Below are 16,932 nucleotides of genomic sequence, written 5' to 3'. Positions count from 1 at the left end.
TGTTTTAACAACAGCAGCTGGCCATGATTTTATTTAGTTTTATTCTCAGAACTTTGTGGTATTGAGGTTCCTAGTTTTAATTCACTGTATTTAGGATTGAGAAGGTATTTACAGACTGAAGCTTGAATTGAATATCATGTAGAGATAATGTGAAAAGAAGTTCACAAAATTTAATGTAGAGTAGAGTAGAGTAGAGTTTATTTACATTCCATAGATCCTTCTTAGGACTCAACCAAAGGATGAAGAACATGTCATTTCATACAATATACATGCACTTCAGAACTTTCAACACAAGTACAAGAACGTATTTCACATATCAATGTACATAAATTTCAGATTCTGCAATACAAGTATGAAAAATAATTTTACAAATTAATATACATAAACCTCAGAATTTTAAATATAAATACAAAACTTGCTTTACATATACGTAGATTATGGATATAAAGCTTAAACATTTTCAGCAGAGATGAAATCATCTACAGAATAGAAGGAGTGAGTAAAGAGGTAATCTTTCAATGCAGGCTTGAATACCTTTATATCATAATTTCGACTTGTAATTGTTGGTGGAAGATTATTAAACAACTTGATACCTTTATAGTACACTCCTTTCTGATATTTAGTAAAGTTAGCATTTGTCACATATAGATCATGTTTACGTCTTGTATTTAAATTATGTACATCTGTATTTATTTTAAATTTATCCATATTTTCCACCACAAATGATAGCAAGCAGAGTATAAATTCACTTGCAAGTGGAAGTATATTAAATTTACGAAATAATTTTCTACAAGATACCCTGCTTTTGACACCGGTCATTATTCTAATTATTTTCTTTTGCATGTAAAAAACTTTATTACTGTCTGTTGAATTGTAATGTTTATGATATGTAGTTTCAGTTCTAGTTCTAGCATTGATTTCATTTAGTTTTGATGGTGTTTTGCATTTTCATAAGTTTTGACCAGGAAAATAAAATTTTTCCAACTTGAATTGGTGATGGAAATGCTGCAGATACTTTAGATATGATAGACAAACTATATATGTAGTGTAAGGACCACTGCCACTGGGTGCAAACCCAATTGCAGTAAATAAAATAATAATTATAAACCTGTGCAAGATATTTGAATAGTGTCACAGGTTTGAAGAATGAATCTTGAATCATATTTGAGATTTTTATGGCTTTGAATTGATTTTTGATTTTCTAAGTTCATGCTGTGTTGCCTTATATGTGGTTACCGACATTTTTGAGGGACTTTTCACCTTCATCTACATTGTAGCACTTTTCTCTTTGTGATAAATGTGATATGTTCCTCCAGAGTGTTGACATGTAACCATGTACAAGACTACATGGCATCACAACCCAGAAACCACCACAAATGATGAATCAGAAGACAGTAGATGTCTTACAGTGTATGGAATGAAAACAATGTGAGACAGGTGCAGTAGGCCATGTTGTCTGATCTTCATCAGATTATAGAGATGATTGCAGAAAGTCAGGATTTCACTTGTTGGGTGTCACACCATCTCAGTAAGGATCTGATGATGCATCTTATCTATCAACATGTCATGCCAAGGATGCTGATGCTGAAGGCAGCTGTGTCTAGTGTCATCTTAGTGCTGTATATTCAAGATATGCATCTTGGACCATAAGTGTTTGATATTATCATATATTGTGTATCCATCTCTTCATGATCAGTTTCAGATTTAGTCATGTTTTTTTTATTTCTTTCTTTCTTCCAGACATTATGACTATTATCTTAAACGTTGATTATAAAGGCCACATTTCATTATGAGTGGGCAACTTGACATTGTTGTACACACACACAGCCGCTTGGATGGCAAATGGCTGAAGACAGACCTGCAGCAAGCACTTAGCACAGATGGACTTGCTCAATTATGGAATGAGATGGTGAAGGATGGGGAACTCACAGGCTCTTTCAGTGATGGTTTATTAAATTCTGTTGGTATTACAGCCCACAAAGGTAAACTGTTTTTATTCTTAAGCAAGACACTACAATGTTAAGTTTTCCAGCTACAGTTATATTCAGTGACATTGAATCATTGGTTCTTGAAATGTCTTTGAACTAATCAGCTTCAAAGTTGGGTATTTATGTATGGAGGGAGGGGGGAAGGTAACAGTTTTTGGGCAAAATTCATTTTGATCTGTATCCATCCACTGTAATCTTGATTATACATGAAGCTCAAAGCAAAGCTTATTTGTATTAATGAAAACAATTTAATGCATAAAGTCTTAAGAATGCATGATATAAAAACCAAATTTCAATAATATTTAAAACATTTCAAATTGGAAAATACCTTTTCATTAGAATTAGAATTTATTTACATTTCATAGATCCTTATGGGGCTAATCCAGTGCTGTACATATATCCAGTTAACCCAAATATAAATATAAATTTATAGTTGCTTCTTTCAGCTGTTTGTAGACATCTGCGTGTATAAGGATATTATGTTTTACAATGCAGTTATGTGAAATTATCTATACAAATTGAACTCTAAAGGGTTGTGACAATGATGGATTTCACGTAAAATTATTTAGTCTGGAATTTTTCCATCGTCCTTGTTTAAAACGAAGAAACCATGATGTTTCAGAAACAGAGCCAGTATTTATATAAATATTTATATTTTTAAATTAAAGTGAATTCTTTTACAGAGTCTGTAGGAGTAAGACAAGAGATAAGTAAACTACATGATTTGTATCCTGTAATACTATAGTATTATCATTTTATTCTTCAGCTACTTATAAACTTCAAGATATGCCTTCTTTTTTAGGTGAGAGTGGTCATTATTATTGTGGTCTGCGAGTCCTCACTTGTCCATGTTGTGATGGAATATGTGGTCCCCAAACTGGTTGCAACTGTAGTCCCTGCCAGCGACTTGATCGTGAAGAGGCAGCTCGAGTTGAAGTTAAATCTGCTGATCCTGCACCTTCACAACTACAAATAGACAGTTGGGTATGGGGACCTCAGCCATGTAAGTTTGGAAAACTAGTTATACTTTTTACAAATGTTCAAATAAAATGAGGCAGAACTGAACTTTTATGTCATGTAGTTTGGTAGATGTTTACCAACGTTTCAGACATTCTTGCTGCCTCCATCATCAGTACAATGAGTAGTCTGCCTTGACTGGTTCCTGTATCTCAAAGTGATTCCATGTGTGTGACACTCATCACCATGATAATGAAGGCAACAAGGACCTCTGAAACATTGGTAAACTTCTACCACACTACATGGTGCTACAACACAGAAGATGGTCATCTTTGTACTCCCTGCTAAGAACCTTAAATCCTACGAGGTAAATAGACCTTTCCAACCTTAGAACTTCTTTGTGTTTTAAAACCAAATGTTCGTGTGTACATAATTTTTAATTTGGTCTGTATAGGGGAGACTTATGAAGTGATAAGTTCTGTTTCTGCGTGTGTGTGTTTGTGTGGATCGGTCTGTAATCATTTTCTGAAATTTGTGTGGTAACATATCTTCAAAACAGTATTTGAATGTACCTTTGAAGGTTAAGTGGAATGGTATGGCAAATGCCATTAAACATTTTATTTTGTTCTGTATTGTTTTGCTACATGGCAGTAGCATATTTGTCAATACATAGTTGATAATGTGGATTCACTAATTCATTGTTTCAGCTGTTGAACAACTTAAGTTGTGCATTAAATCTCTCAACTATGAACAGAAGGTTTTATGCCATGAAGCTGCTAGCAGTACCCTCTCAGCTTGTAGATTAAGGCAGAGGTTGATGGTCGCTCAGAGATACTTTGTTGCACTTGGAAGACACTTGCCAGCAGATGATAGTAGACCTCTTATGAAAACAACTTTAAATGGAGCCATTGGAGACCACAGAGGGTGAGAGTTATCGGCTACTATGTTCAGTTAAAGGCCAGCACTGATGTAGTAACCTGAGCTCAAATAGTAGCTGGAGAACTGTCTCAGAAATTGTAAATGTGACTAAATCTGAAATAGTAGCCAGGTAGTAGTTAGAGTTTATAAGAAATGCAAGGGATCGAAAAGATGCTAGTGCTTGTTCATCTGGTGTTTGTAATAGCACCAGTATTTCTCATGACATTGTAATTTTTGTAATTTCTACTTATGTGCTGTGAATTTTGTCACTGAATGTCTTAAATCCCAATATGTCTTGTGTTTGAAAAATAAATATTCATATTTCAGTCAGTATAAACATTAGATATATCTGCTGTATGTCGTTCTTTAGTTTGATAATCACAGAGGTAATGAAATAAATTGTTTTCCAGCACAAAAACTGCAGAGAAGGCAACCATCAGCCTCGCTAAAGTCGGTTGCAGAGCAGCACTTAATTTCTCATTTGCATTTCTAAGGAGAGCATGGAGATCAGGTATACTGTTGTTCCTATATGACAGAAAGAGAAAGAATGGATTGGGGTAGTTCAAATCCAAACCTGAACCAAGTTATTCTGATTGGATTCAGCATTGTTTCTTCCAGTTTTACTAAGAAAGTGTCAAGATAGTTCCTTAAAATTTTATATGATTGCTTCCTTCTGTATCTTACCCTAATTCATCATTAATAATCATCTCATTATATTTAAAAATTATTTTATCTCAGCTGTTGATACAGGGTCACATAATAACAAAATCCAGTAACCAAAATAAGTAGAATTTGGTTTAATATTACAGAAGCAAGAATCCAGATAGAAATTATACTGTGTTCATTGTTAGCATAGGGACTGATACATGTCTAATATCAATTGTTGCATTTCTCAGCTTACTTTCAACATTACAAAAATGGTAGGATTATGGTGTTAGCTTGTCTGGTTTGCCTTTCCCAACAACTTTTGTGCCAGGTATCCAGTTTTCATGAAACTTGGTACAAACATAATAATTTCTGTAGACCACTCCACCTCCATATTTTTACCAACAGCAGCACCAAACTTCTGTGACTGGAGTAATATTGCAATAACTTGAAATTTTTAATGGTGATAAGTGTTTGAAAAATGTGTAATTTATTGTTCCTGCAACTAATTTTCAGCTGTAAGAAATTATAAATATTGTTACACTTCAAATAAATAAACAGACATTGCATCTTGATTAAAAATATTTTGGATTGAAATTTTTCTTCATTGACTATTTTATCATGTTCATTTTTGTTGTGGGGGGGGGGGGGGGAAAGGGAGAAGTGGAAGCACTTCTATTTGTCATGTTGCAGAGTAATGTTAATTAATTTTTCTATCTTTTCAAGGTGAAGATGCTGACTTGTGCAGCGAATTACTTACTGAATCTCTTGAGGCTTTACAATCTCTTCCCGAAGCAACACTGTTTGATGAAAATTCTGTCTCGCCTGTATGGCTGGAAGTCATTGAAAGATCAGACAGATTTCTGCAACAAGTGGTACTAGGGTGTGTAAGATTGTAGTAAATTTATGCAGAACACTTAGTACTGTCCAGGAGCTTGTGGAAGGAAAATAATCATAGAAAGAATCTGAACGAGTCATAAATCATAAATGATGATTCTCATTTATTCAGGATAAAAATCTGTTGTGGCAAAGCTAGTAAACAGAACAGATTCAGTATTGTACTGGGACATAATTTTATTTTTTGCAAAATGTTCTTAAATATACATTACATTAAAAGATCCTTTAAAGTAAAACTTACAGCTCTTAATGGTCTCTATATTCTGTAAATGTATAATTTTTTATACAGTGAATCTTTTTAAGAACATTTTGAATTTGAGTTCAAATGTCACGTAAAATAGACTTTGTATTCAACCAGTAAGGGAACAAAATAAAATGTTTTCACCAAGGCTCTTTTATGTTTTTACATCCATTGAGTAGTTTTGGAAATGAAAAATGGATATATACATACAGATGGAAAGTCAGATGTGCTTTATTTTAAACATTAAAATTAATTTTGAATTCAAAAAGTATGATGCAGCTGACTTGTCAGTAGTTTTTTCAGGGATGTGAACAGTACTCGGAGCTGGTGTGAAGTTCCTGTCAGTGATCAGCATACAGCACTCTGTTTACTTCTTGAACTTGCAGTCCAAAGAGGTGCACTCAGCAATATACTTGATGCTGTTATTTTACTTCTCAGTTTATGGGATAGAGGGAAGTACCAAGTGGATAACAGGTTGGTTGTTGATGAACATTATTATGTACTGCATCAGACACTGGATCTTTTATGGAATTTTTTGTACTTGATTTATTAGGAGATATGACAAATATATAGTTCTTAATCTTGATTTTTCTTTCAGGGTTGTATCATCTGGAACCAGTGCACCTCTGATTCCATTATTGAGGAGATTTGAAAAAGTATCATGTTCTAAAATTGGTCCTTTAAATGCTCCTTGGGATGAAAATGCACAAATTATGGTTAGTTTAATTTTTAACATTATTTCTTTTAAGTCAGAATAAAATATAAGGGCATATACCTTTGCCCCATAACAGTCTGAATTCATTATATTTTAGAGACACATATTTGAAAATATAATTTGATTTTTTTATGTAAAGTCCTATGAAAAGACAAATTTATAAAGTTTAGCTGAAACCCACAGTTTATATACCTCATTTTGATTACATAAAAGCCAGTTGACCTGTTGAATACAAAGGAATGTCAACCCTCTGAATGATGCTATTTTTCATTTAAGTTTGTCTTTAATACAATTACCAAAGGTTTATTGCTCAAGCAGTTAAGATGTGGCTATTGATGAAAACAATCTGTAGCAGACCATAATATAAAAATTATTCTGGGGGGGGGGGGGGGGGGTTTGAGGAAGATTATGTAAGAGTATTGAAGTGTAATTTTTTGTATGTCTGTTACAGATTAGCCCAACTGAGTGTTTCTTGAGATACCTACAGTTGCCAGACAATGATAGTATTGCTGTTGACTTGAAACAGGCTGCTGTAGTCATCATGTCACACTTGGATAGGTTAGCGGCACCTCATGCCCCTCCAGCAACCTTTATTAAGGTGAGTTATTGCATTATTTGATATTTTAAAAATCTTCCATTTCCATAGACCTTGTGGAGCTGAACTAGTCAAGAACTTTCCCAAAGGGATGATAATTTTTCAGAGTTTTTTTATTTGGCAAAAGGGCCCTTCTGAAAGAGTCCAAAGGTTGGTAAAGTGCGAAAGTGAAATATTACTTCTATAAATAAAGTCTGATCAGAAAGTTTCAAAACTGAATTGTTTGTCCACAACTGCTGCACATATCATTTTATCAGTGATTACTATTTATATTCATATTTATATTGCAAAATGTATAATTAGATATTCATAGTTCTTTTAATAAATATTATCACAAGAACACTATTTTGTTTATCTGTTGGAGGTACAGAATATGGGGCAGTACCAAGAAGTGCTGGCATGGGGTTGGTTGGCATGGAGCAGCTGTACAGATTCAGGAATGGTACCTCAGTGTTGTGAAACTATTGGAGAATTGGGAGTTGCCCAGATAGTTTGTGCAGAAAGATGTCTACTCATTCTTACTAATGCTGGAAAAGTGTTCATTGTATACTACAGCTCTGAAATGCTGGTAAGGTTGATTTCCAGTATTACTCTAAAATAAGACAAAAGTATGTGATTATTTTTGAGAGACAAAAACCAGTTAGTAAACATATATTTAGCTTGAAAAACTATAAATACATATTGGAAGAATGTTTAGTTCTAAATCATGTGAATAGTGATTAACTCTGAATTCTCATAACTTGAATATTCATTAATTTCTTCATTTAATTCTTTTCTTCAAAGAAGCCTGTTCTGACTTCATTCTCTGTAATTCTTGTCCTTCCCACTTCCTTCTTTGTGAATTATATTTTACTTTTGTATTCTTTCATCAGTCATAGTTTCAAAATGTTTCACCCATGTCTGTATGTAATTTAAGATTTTCTTGTACTGAAAAAAAGATTGTATTGTGATTTCATCCATGCTTAATTTATTTCTTTACCACATTAATAATTTTATTATTCAGCTGTGATTTTCCTTTGTTGTTGTCTTTCTTCATTAAGCAGTCCTCAATGATCGCACGTCAATATGGGTTATAAGTAGTAGTAAAGAGGGCCTATAGGGTTGTTGATGATACTGTATAGGCTTGTGGGATGATGATAGGCTTCTTGTGTCTCCTGTATAAATCAACAGCTCTTGACCATTGTTCTAATATTGTGACTTCACATTTTTGTTGAAGTGAAATTGATTGTTTTAGTGTCCTCAACAAGTTGAAGGTTTTGGTGACAAGGAAGTGGTGAAGTTAGCTGCACACCCAGATGGGAAACACTTCCTTGCATTAACTTCTGATGGAGGTGTGTACTCATGGGGTAGTGGTGATGGTGGGAGGCTGGGCCATGGAGACAGCAATTCCAGGGATGAACCTACACTCATTGAAGCACTCGATGGAAAACATATGGTCCATATTGCATGTGGTAGCGCGTACAGGTGAGATAATATACTCTGCACTTTTTAATAGGATTTGTTAGTGAACTTTGAATCATGTTTATGCATAGAACACTAATTCTTTTATCACCGAGTCAGTATGTATGTGAATAATAATGTATATTGTTAAGACTAAGCAATTTTGTTATACAGTGAAACCTCGATGCATCGTTTTTGGCGGGGGTGGGAAATAAAAACGATGAATACGGGAAAACGATAGTTGCCGGAAAGCATAAAAAATTTAAAAAAACTGAATGTTTCTCTTTCAAAGTTACTTCTTTTTACCAAAAAAGTCTTTAATGGACAACTGGTTTGTCGAAACTTTACGTTTTAGGCCAAACAGAGCCCTTTCCACGTTCAAAATGTTTTCCTCGTCACGTTCACTAATATTATGCACATAAAAGAACGACTTCACTTTTGCCAATGCAGCATGTGCTTCGGCAAAACTCAGCACAGCTTCGGGCTCGCATTCGTCATCTTCCTCTTCCTCACCACTCCCACCCCCTTCGCGAACAATAACAGGATGAATGGAAATACTATTACTGCCGAACTCAACGAAATGTAGCTGTAGAAGACACTGAACCACTGGAAACAACATGAACCAGAAAAATGAAAAGTGTCGCCCGCCTTTCCTTTGTACTTATAACAAAAGCATTTGTGAAGAAATTCACACTGCACATGCCATCTGGCATCGCTGGAACGAAATATGAGTGCACCCTAATTAAACTCATAAAATTTCTGACAATGAGCACCCCCATTCACTCTAACTATCACCCCTGCACCCCTGACCCCTCATTCCAAAAGAATGTATACTGGTTGGGCGACATAACAGGTTACCGCTACTGTGTATTCCAAAAACATTATGCGTCTTTCGGTATTAATTTATCTCAAAACCCAGCATTTTAAATTCTAAAAGCATCGCGTAAATTTCGTTATAATTTCTCAGAAACGATCATTGCGGGAAAATTGTGGGCCAGGACTAAGATTTTTGAATGATTGATGCGATAAAACGATAGTTCGAGGAGCGATAGAAGCGGGAAAATGTAACATTATTTCATGTGGGATGTATCCGGGACTGATAGTTCGCGGAACGATTGATAGAGGTTTCACTGTATTAACACTCTGCATCTCCTCTTAGTGCTGCTGTTTCTTCTTCTGGAGACTTGTACACATGGGGAAGAGGCAATTATGGAAGACTTGGGCATGGATGCAGCGAAGATCACTCTGTACCAACTATAGTGGCAGGTTTGAAAGGTATGTGCAATTTTAAGTTGTAATTTTATTTATTCATAATATAACAATAGAGAATTTTTCTCATTTCTCCTTACTGCATTGATTAGTGTTTTAAATTGATTCCTAAACATGATATCTTGTACTGTATTATCTAGAAACAGTCAATTTCTTGACAGTATAGTGGAATGGGTCATATTTACCAGAAATGGAGATTATCTCAGGAAAAGATATACCTAAAATCAGAGACTTAAAATGAGAAACAGGAACATTACAGAAGATTTGTTTATTCCAACTAACAGTTATAATTTTGTGCATTTGTTTTGGTGTAATATTTTTTAGTCTTATTGATGCAACATTTTGTCATGATCTGCCATTATGCTTATCTCCACAAACTGAAAAGTTTATCTAGAACTCAAGGTACATGAACTGCATCTTCAAGGTCATGCACAAAATTGTACCTCATCCATATCTTTAAACAGAAAAGATGAGTTTCTACTGTATAGTGCACAAAAAAGCACTTCTCTATGTACTGAAAGAACAGAGAAAAGTATTCTACTTAAATTCAAAATTTTGTAAGCTGAGATAATTTTATTGGTCATTAGAGTGTCTCATTGTTTATGTATGCATGTACACACAGGCACACGTGCGTGCGCGCACACACACACAAAACTCTTTCTTTCACAAAAATGTATGTACTGGCAGCAAAGAACACAAAAAGTAAATGCATTTCAGAGCCTTTTCATAACAAAAATTCTCCATCATATAATCCTGTATAAAATAAATTGATTACACAATTTTTACTAATTTGATAATTTTTAAGTGAACCAAGAGGCTGAACTTAATATTATTTCTTGTGGTTCATGATTGCAGGCCACAGAGTGGTAGATGTTGCCTGTGGCAGTGGAGATGCACAGACACTGGTTGTAACAGATGCAGGGTTGGTATTTTCTTGGGGAGATGGAGATTATGGGAAATTAGGTGAGTGAGCTTTCAGAAATTATTGAGATATGTGTCAGCTAAGGACAACCGTTAAAGAGTCCTCTGGATGGATGAGGTCAACAAGTTGCTCAACTCCTTGACTATTTGGTAAGATGGTTTTAAGTTTAAAGTATTTCTGTCTGCATTCCTCACAGTTTCATTTATATGCAGGTAGAGGAGGAAGTGATGGTTCCAAGACACCAAAGCTGATTGACAAGCTCCAGGATGTTGATGTGGTGAAGGTTTACTGTGGGGCACAGTTTAGCCTGGCACTTACAAAGACAGGCTCTGTTTATTCATGGGGCAAGGGTGACACACACAGATTAGGACATGCCTCTGAGGAACATGTGAGGTTCCCAAAACTTATTGAGATCTTACAAGGTAAGAGCAGAGCAATTTTCTGAGCTTAATATTGCTATCCTACAGTATAAATTATCAATGTGCACATAGTAATATTGATAAGAATCCAAAAAAGAAAATCTCATAGATTTTAAGAATTGTTTAGGAGAGCTTATATTTATAATAATAAAGGTATACAAATGAAATAAATCTCTATCAGTTGGCAATTTTTATTGTGGATTGAGTGGCCATGTTATACAATTCTGTTTAACAAGAATTCTCATTGTTCTGTGAAAACTAGTACATTTACAATGCATATGCTGATAGATATGTTACAGAACTTGTGTTATTTAGGAAAGTCTGATAAATTTTAAATATATGTAGTGGCAGTTACATGATGGAAATATAAAAGAGTGTCTGTTATAAAGACACATTTGAATCCTAAGGAAGTTTAATTTGCAGTTATGAATACTGTAATCTGCATGACATTCCAGGGAAACGAGTTGTATCACTAGCAGTGGGCTCTGTTCATGTACTTGCATTGACTGATGAGGGTGAGGTGTATGGCTGGGGGAGAAATGACTACGCTCAGGTCGGAGAGACGACAGGCAGCAGCGTCCTTGAGCCCACCCTTATTACTTCTCTTCAGGGGAAAGTCATCATTGGAATGGCCTGTGGACCAACTCAGGTATTACTGAACCATATGGTTTAGTAGTTAGAATTCTTCCTTCATATTTGATGAATCTTTACAATCTCAGGATGTCAGCTGTCATGAGTGAGGTTTTCATGATTTATATCAGTTCCTCCTGGTAAGTACCAGGATAGTGCCATAATATAGGCTGTGACTGCTTTGTTGTTTAAGTAAGCACAAGAATATCTTTACCTTTGACTCTTACAAAATTACACATACAATTATATTGGATGATGTTTGTTTCATAGTAACTACTCGCCTGCTCCACTGTAATGACCTTAATCCCACCATGCTCGCTAAATTCTTCTTTAATTAAATTAAACTTTTCATTTACCATTTAAAGTATATAATTGGTAAAGCATTAATAAATAAACAAGTAAACAAGAATTTTCAGATTATTTTCCTTTCAGATGTCAATATATGTCAGTATAAGTATTATTAATTACAATGTAAATTCCATTCCCATTCAAAACACTGTAACCTATAGTTCTGATGATGTTTTTCTTATGCCAACATCAGTATTATTAATTTTAGTTTAATTTCAGATTTGTATTGTATGTTGTTTGTTACTCATTTGATTTTGTGTCTGTTGGTTTCAGAGTTTTGCCTGGAGCAGTAGTAGTAACTGGAGTATCAACCTACGTGTTGCGTTTGTGGTAGATGTCTGTGAAGAGACATTCCAAATGCTTGACCAGCTCCTGAGCCTTGTCTGTGAAGGTGTTAGTGGGAATCTGGACTGGCCACCACCACAAGATAAGGAATGTATGGCTGTAGCATGCTTGAATCTTCTCAAACTGCAGGCAAGTACAGGTCAACGACTTACGAAACAATAATTATTGGCAGAGTCCACTGTATATCAGAAATAGTATTTTCAGGGAAAGGACTCCTAGTACTCATTAGATAGGAGGCTGGATGGGCCACAAAGCTGGTCTGGATACAGAGGCTAGAAGAAAAAATTCCTTCCCTTTTCCAGGAATCAAACCCTAATTATCCACTCTGTAGACATTTACTATTAGTTGTATAATTATTCTGCCATTCAGTGCTACATATTTTATGCAGTTGTAAAAGCATAGTTTCAGTCAAGTGTTGGTGATCTCATATTTGAGTGTGAAAATGCTGATTGTGGACTTCTGAAGACTACATGGCATCACAACCCAGAAGACCACAATTGACGACTTTCGAATAGAGAACAGACACGATCTGCTCATTTTGCTTTCATTTTATGTGCTTTTGTTGTTTTTTAAGGTTGTTGTGAGGCATTTGTTGTTTTTAAGGTTATTTTGAGTAATTTTGCCTATGTTTCAGCTTCATGCAATGCTAAGCCACAGTGTGGATGTCAGTTGTGTTGGTTTAGGACCAAACACCAACTTGTTGTCTAGCCTGAAACAGCATGTGGTGGAGTTAGCCAGCAATATTGGTGTCCTGAACACAATCCAGTCAGCAGCACAGGCCACGTTGCAGGCTGGTTGGAGCATTCTGCTGCCAACAGCTGATGAACGTGCTAAAACTCTGTCAGCACTTCTGCCAAGTACAGGTATTATATTGTTTCTGGCAGAAGTATAGTTGTTGGACAGAATTATGATAGTTTTCTGCAGTATTTTTAAACCTTTTAATAAAACTCACGGGTAAGTAACTCCCTGGTATAGGTTGATCTGTGTTTTACACTTTGGGAAATTCCTTGTCTGACAGTTGAAGTTTCTTGGTGGTCAAAATGTTGATTATGGTCTTACAGATTCTTATGTTGTGCAGTCTTGTCTGGAACACTCCTCAGAAAATTGTTTGGTTTTTGGTGAAGAAACATAAATAGAATGTTGGTGACTACATTATTTCACCTCTTTTCTCTTCATTCCAGCTATTGTCAGCATGTCATAGCCACTTAACTGTTTAAGATGAGGTGTTTTTTATTTGGTTCCCATTATTAAGTAGTTGGTGCTTTGTTACTGATTATACAACATTTTTGAAGCTATCATACATACCTGTCTGCAAGCCTAAAATATCTCTTCTTTTTCTTCTTATTTAGATGTACTGTTATTATATGTTCATACCATAATTCTCCTTGTATTTGGTAAATATGGTAGTGTAGCTTGATACTGGAAAAGACCATGATGATTTCTTTGTGGCTTATTATCCATGTTTGTACTTTCATTGCAGCTGACTTTTGTGTCATTAAATAACATACAAACCAACACATCTAAAAGAATTGCTGCCTGTACAGAAAGTGCATAATGTGAAACATTTGTTATTTTTTAATAGGTTCAGATCCTTCTGCAGTAAGTGCAGGCCACCGCTTCATGACTGATCTCCTTGTTTCTAGTCTGATGGCAGATGGGGGTTTGGAAACAGCCTTGAAAGCTGCATTTAAAGGTAAGGATTTCACATTTATTACATTAATGCATGCTGACTAACTCACATTTTAATTAAGAAAACTAAAATTTGAAGATTTCTGTCTTCTGGGTTTTTGCACTGTGTAGTCTGGTAGATGTTTACCAGACTACATAGAGCAACAACCCAGAAGACAGAAATCTTCTGTGAAAACCACAAATCTTACAAACTAAAATTTGTAGCTATGGCCAAAGCAATTTTGACAGTGTCTTCATTTTACAGTGGAACTGGGAGAACATTCAGAAAATGATGAAAGAAAAGTCCACATGTCAGATCAAGCCTTGCTGGAAACAGAATCAAAACGGGCGAAAGATGCTTCTCTTCATGAAAAGCACAACTCCACTGTTCCTCTCCTTCATCTAGTCAAATTACTTCTCAGGTTAGCGTAAATTGCAGTTTATTTTAATGTGTTAACTGCTTTTACAGTGTCATAAAAATGTCAGTTTGTGTATAAATGGATTTTATCTTAATTGATGTTTACAGGGGGGAATGTGTGCCATATACATACATAAATACATACATGCATGCTTATGTGTGACATGCACATGCACGTGCATACACACACTGAGTGCAACCTCAGTATAACAATAACTTATAAAATGTAGAAATATGTTGGTCTAATGGGTACTCATAATATTAATTCGTGAATATTATAAAGGAGTGTAATAACGTCTCCTTGTGTCACTGCTGCTGACTCACAGTGACTTGTGGCAACTAATGTGGTGATCACACAGTGAAAGATTATGCTGTGGCATAGGTACCAAATATCCTTCCTGTAGTATAATGTCTGGTTGAAGGCATAAGAAAATAACTTGTCATTAATATGTCATCTAGAGATGTGGGGAACACAATACAAATATTGTCACATCCATTACATTGCATAAATAGTAAGCTTGATAATGCATTGTCTGTACAGGGTGATTTATTGCTTAATGTATATTTAAAAAGTACAGTGTTTGTTGTATCTGAAAACACAAATAGAACATACTGTGCATTCATTGTAAAGCTCCATGAAAGCTTGAAACAAAAATTATAAGAAATTATTTTCCAGGAATGGTTCAGCATTAACACAAGCAAGGTTACAGGCTGTTCAGAACTGTGGAACAGTCCGTCATGAATCGAGAGAAAAGCATGAGAGATCTCCAAGTTTGAATCTATTATTGAGGTTTCAGAGGCTTCTGATAGCTCAGATTTATTCTCACAGTCACAAAATGAAGTCTTCGAACTCACAGCAAGGTAAATTCTTATGTCATTTTGAAAATTCAGAACATTACGGCATATAATGCTTTAAATCTCTATTGTTATACCATTATTTGTTGATGGCATTGTGTTTTACCTTGCAGATCAAGATGTTCTGGGAGCAGAGTCTTTACTCACAAAATACATTTATCAGCTATGCAATCATATCACTGAAACCCTGCCAGTAGCCTCAAGTTTGGCAGCAACAAGCAGTAGACACTTCTCTCATGTTGTTTCAATTCTTAAAGGTGATGTGATAGGTATGTATTTTTGTAGTAGTTGTTTTAAACTTTGTTTGTGTAATATGAATGTTTCTATATGATTACCCAGTTGGTATCAAGACATTTTGATGCTTTCTGTCTTCCTATTAAAATAAAATAGATGTAGATTATATGTTAATTTCTCACAGCAGCAAGTATGAAGATGACTGTCTCCTGGGATGTTGTATCATGTATTCTGATAGAAGTTTAATGATATTTTAGAGGTGCTTACTGCCTAAATTATCAAGGTGATTTCTCTGTACATTAAACTCTGTATTAGTAGAGGGAAAATTATACATGAATAATAAAAAGCACTGATATTCCAAAATTGTCTTATACTTAACTCACATGTGATGACATGAAATTTTCATATTCTTGGCACAGTCATAATTTTAGCAGTTATAAGTAGTGTTGTAACACAGTCTAGTGCCAGTAGTGTCAAGGGAAGGAGTGAGTGAAATACCAGTTTTTACTTCCCTGTAACTCACTGAATCTCCCCAGAGCAGAGCATAGGCTGTGGTGGATAACAGAAACAGGCAAGCAGAAAATGAAGGGTGGGAAAGAGATGAAAGCATAGTTTTGCAAGCACCAGTATATACATTTAAATGCAATTGTAATTTCCTAGTTTGTGACAGGAACTCCTCTTACCAGGTATGTTGATTTTATTATTTTTATGGAGCAATACTTGACTCAAATTGGGAAACTTTGTAGTGTTTGGCAGTAAGTCATGCAGTTCCAACTGGGTGCCAGGAAGTGATTTATGCATTCTGCTTTGTCAGTAAATACACTGTACAACAGTGCTCAGATATGTAAATTTCCAGTTCATTCAGCAAGTAATTAAAAAAAGTTAAAATATGTCAATTGATAATGTATTAATTGATAGTCACATCGCATAATTTTACAGATGTACTGTTACCAGAGTTGATCGTGTGTATGATCTTATTACAACTGGAGGTTCCATTACTCTTGCATCAGGTGAATTGGGTCCAATTGCTTGTGCCCTTACTTGACACTTTGGATAAGTTCAACCGCCTGGCATCAGGGGTTGACAAGGAGGATGCAGAGGATCTGTCTTGGCCAGGGATAATAGGTAGTTATGTCCCTATTGTATTTAACATACAAATACACTACAGGTCTCTGGTATTCAAATAATGTTGACTGATGTAAATATGTCTGTTTTTTTCCTAGCACCACAACACAGTTTATCTGGCCAGAAGGCACCGGAAGACATACCAATGATCAGAAAAGCTGACCTAGAAAATCACAATAGAGATGGTGGGCTTTGGATTGTTGTTGACAGAAAAGTTTATGATGTTCAAGATTTTAGGTATGTTTCATTCCTAAAAAAACTAAATATAAATACATAGCTCTCGTGTTAGTGTTATGTAGTCAG

General features: G+C 35.2%; 1 protein-coding gene across 6 annotated transcripts in view; it reads left to right on the top strand.

Moving 5' to 3' along the window:
- The window catches only part of HERC2 (E3 ubiquitin-protein ligase HERC2), a 68,079-nt gene that overhangs the window by 1,339 nt on the left and 49,808 nt on the right, over window positions 1-16,932 (top strand). For 5 of the 6 annotated variants that reach the window (XR_015535890.1, XR_015535891.1, XR_015535887.1 and 2 more), the window contains exons 2-23: window positions 1,741-1,982; window positions 2,791-2,991; window positions 3,653-3,869; window positions 4,274-4,374; window positions 5,235-5,391; window positions 5,950-6,120; window positions 6,245-6,362; window positions 6,813-6,959; window positions 7,321-7,524; window positions 8,191-8,420; window positions 9,556-9,671; window positions 10,521-10,628; window positions 10,800-11,009; window positions 11,462-11,655; window positions 12,258-12,458; window positions 12,964-13,192; window positions 13,912-14,022; window positions 14,263-14,419; window positions 15,092-15,276; window positions 15,384-15,539; window positions 16,444-16,629; window positions 16,728-16,866. Coding sequence is in view for 1 of the 6 variants with exons in the window: in XM_087351668.1 (XP_087207794.1) it covers window positions 1,790-1,982; window positions 2,791-2,991; window positions 3,653-3,869; window positions 4,274-4,374; window positions 5,235-5,391; window positions 5,950-6,120; window positions 6,245-6,362; window positions 6,813-6,959; window positions 7,321-7,524; window positions 8,191-8,420; window positions 9,556-9,671; window positions 10,521-10,628; window positions 10,800-11,009; window positions 11,462-11,655; window positions 12,258-12,458; window positions 12,964-13,192; window positions 13,912-14,022; window positions 14,263-14,419; window positions 15,092-15,276; window positions 15,384-15,539; window positions 16,444-16,629; window positions 16,728-16,866 (3,731 nt within the window). In the remaining 5 variants the exon portion in view is untranslated. The remainder of the gene's footprint in view (window positions 1-1,740; window positions 1,983-2,790; window positions 2,992-3,652; window positions 3,870-4,273; window positions 4,375-5,234; window positions 5,392-5,949; window positions 6,121-6,244; window positions 6,363-6,812; window positions 6,960-7,320; window positions 7,525-8,190; window positions 8,421-9,555; window positions 9,672-10,520; window positions 10,629-10,799; window positions 11,010-11,461; window positions 11,656-12,257; window positions 12,459-12,963; window positions 13,193-13,911; window positions 14,023-14,262; window positions 14,420-15,091; window positions 15,277-15,383; window positions 15,540-16,443; window positions 16,630-16,727; window positions 16,867-16,932) is intronic. The other variant, XR_015535892.1, reaches the window with a different exon arrangement.

This window comes from Zootermopsis nevadensis, unplaced genomic scaffold, assembly GCF_977971745.1.
Source record: "Zootermopsis nevadensis isolate Lab colony 2312 unplaced genomic scaffold, Znev_1.0 Znev_ptg000002l, whole genome shotgun sequence".
In the NCBI taxonomy this organism is placed as follows: Eukaryota; Metazoa; Arthropoda; class Insecta; order Blattodea; family Termopsidae; genus Zootermopsis; species Zootermopsis nevadensis.
Note: the sequence above shows the minus strand (reverse complement) of the source record. Positions and strands in the feature narration are given on the sequence as shown.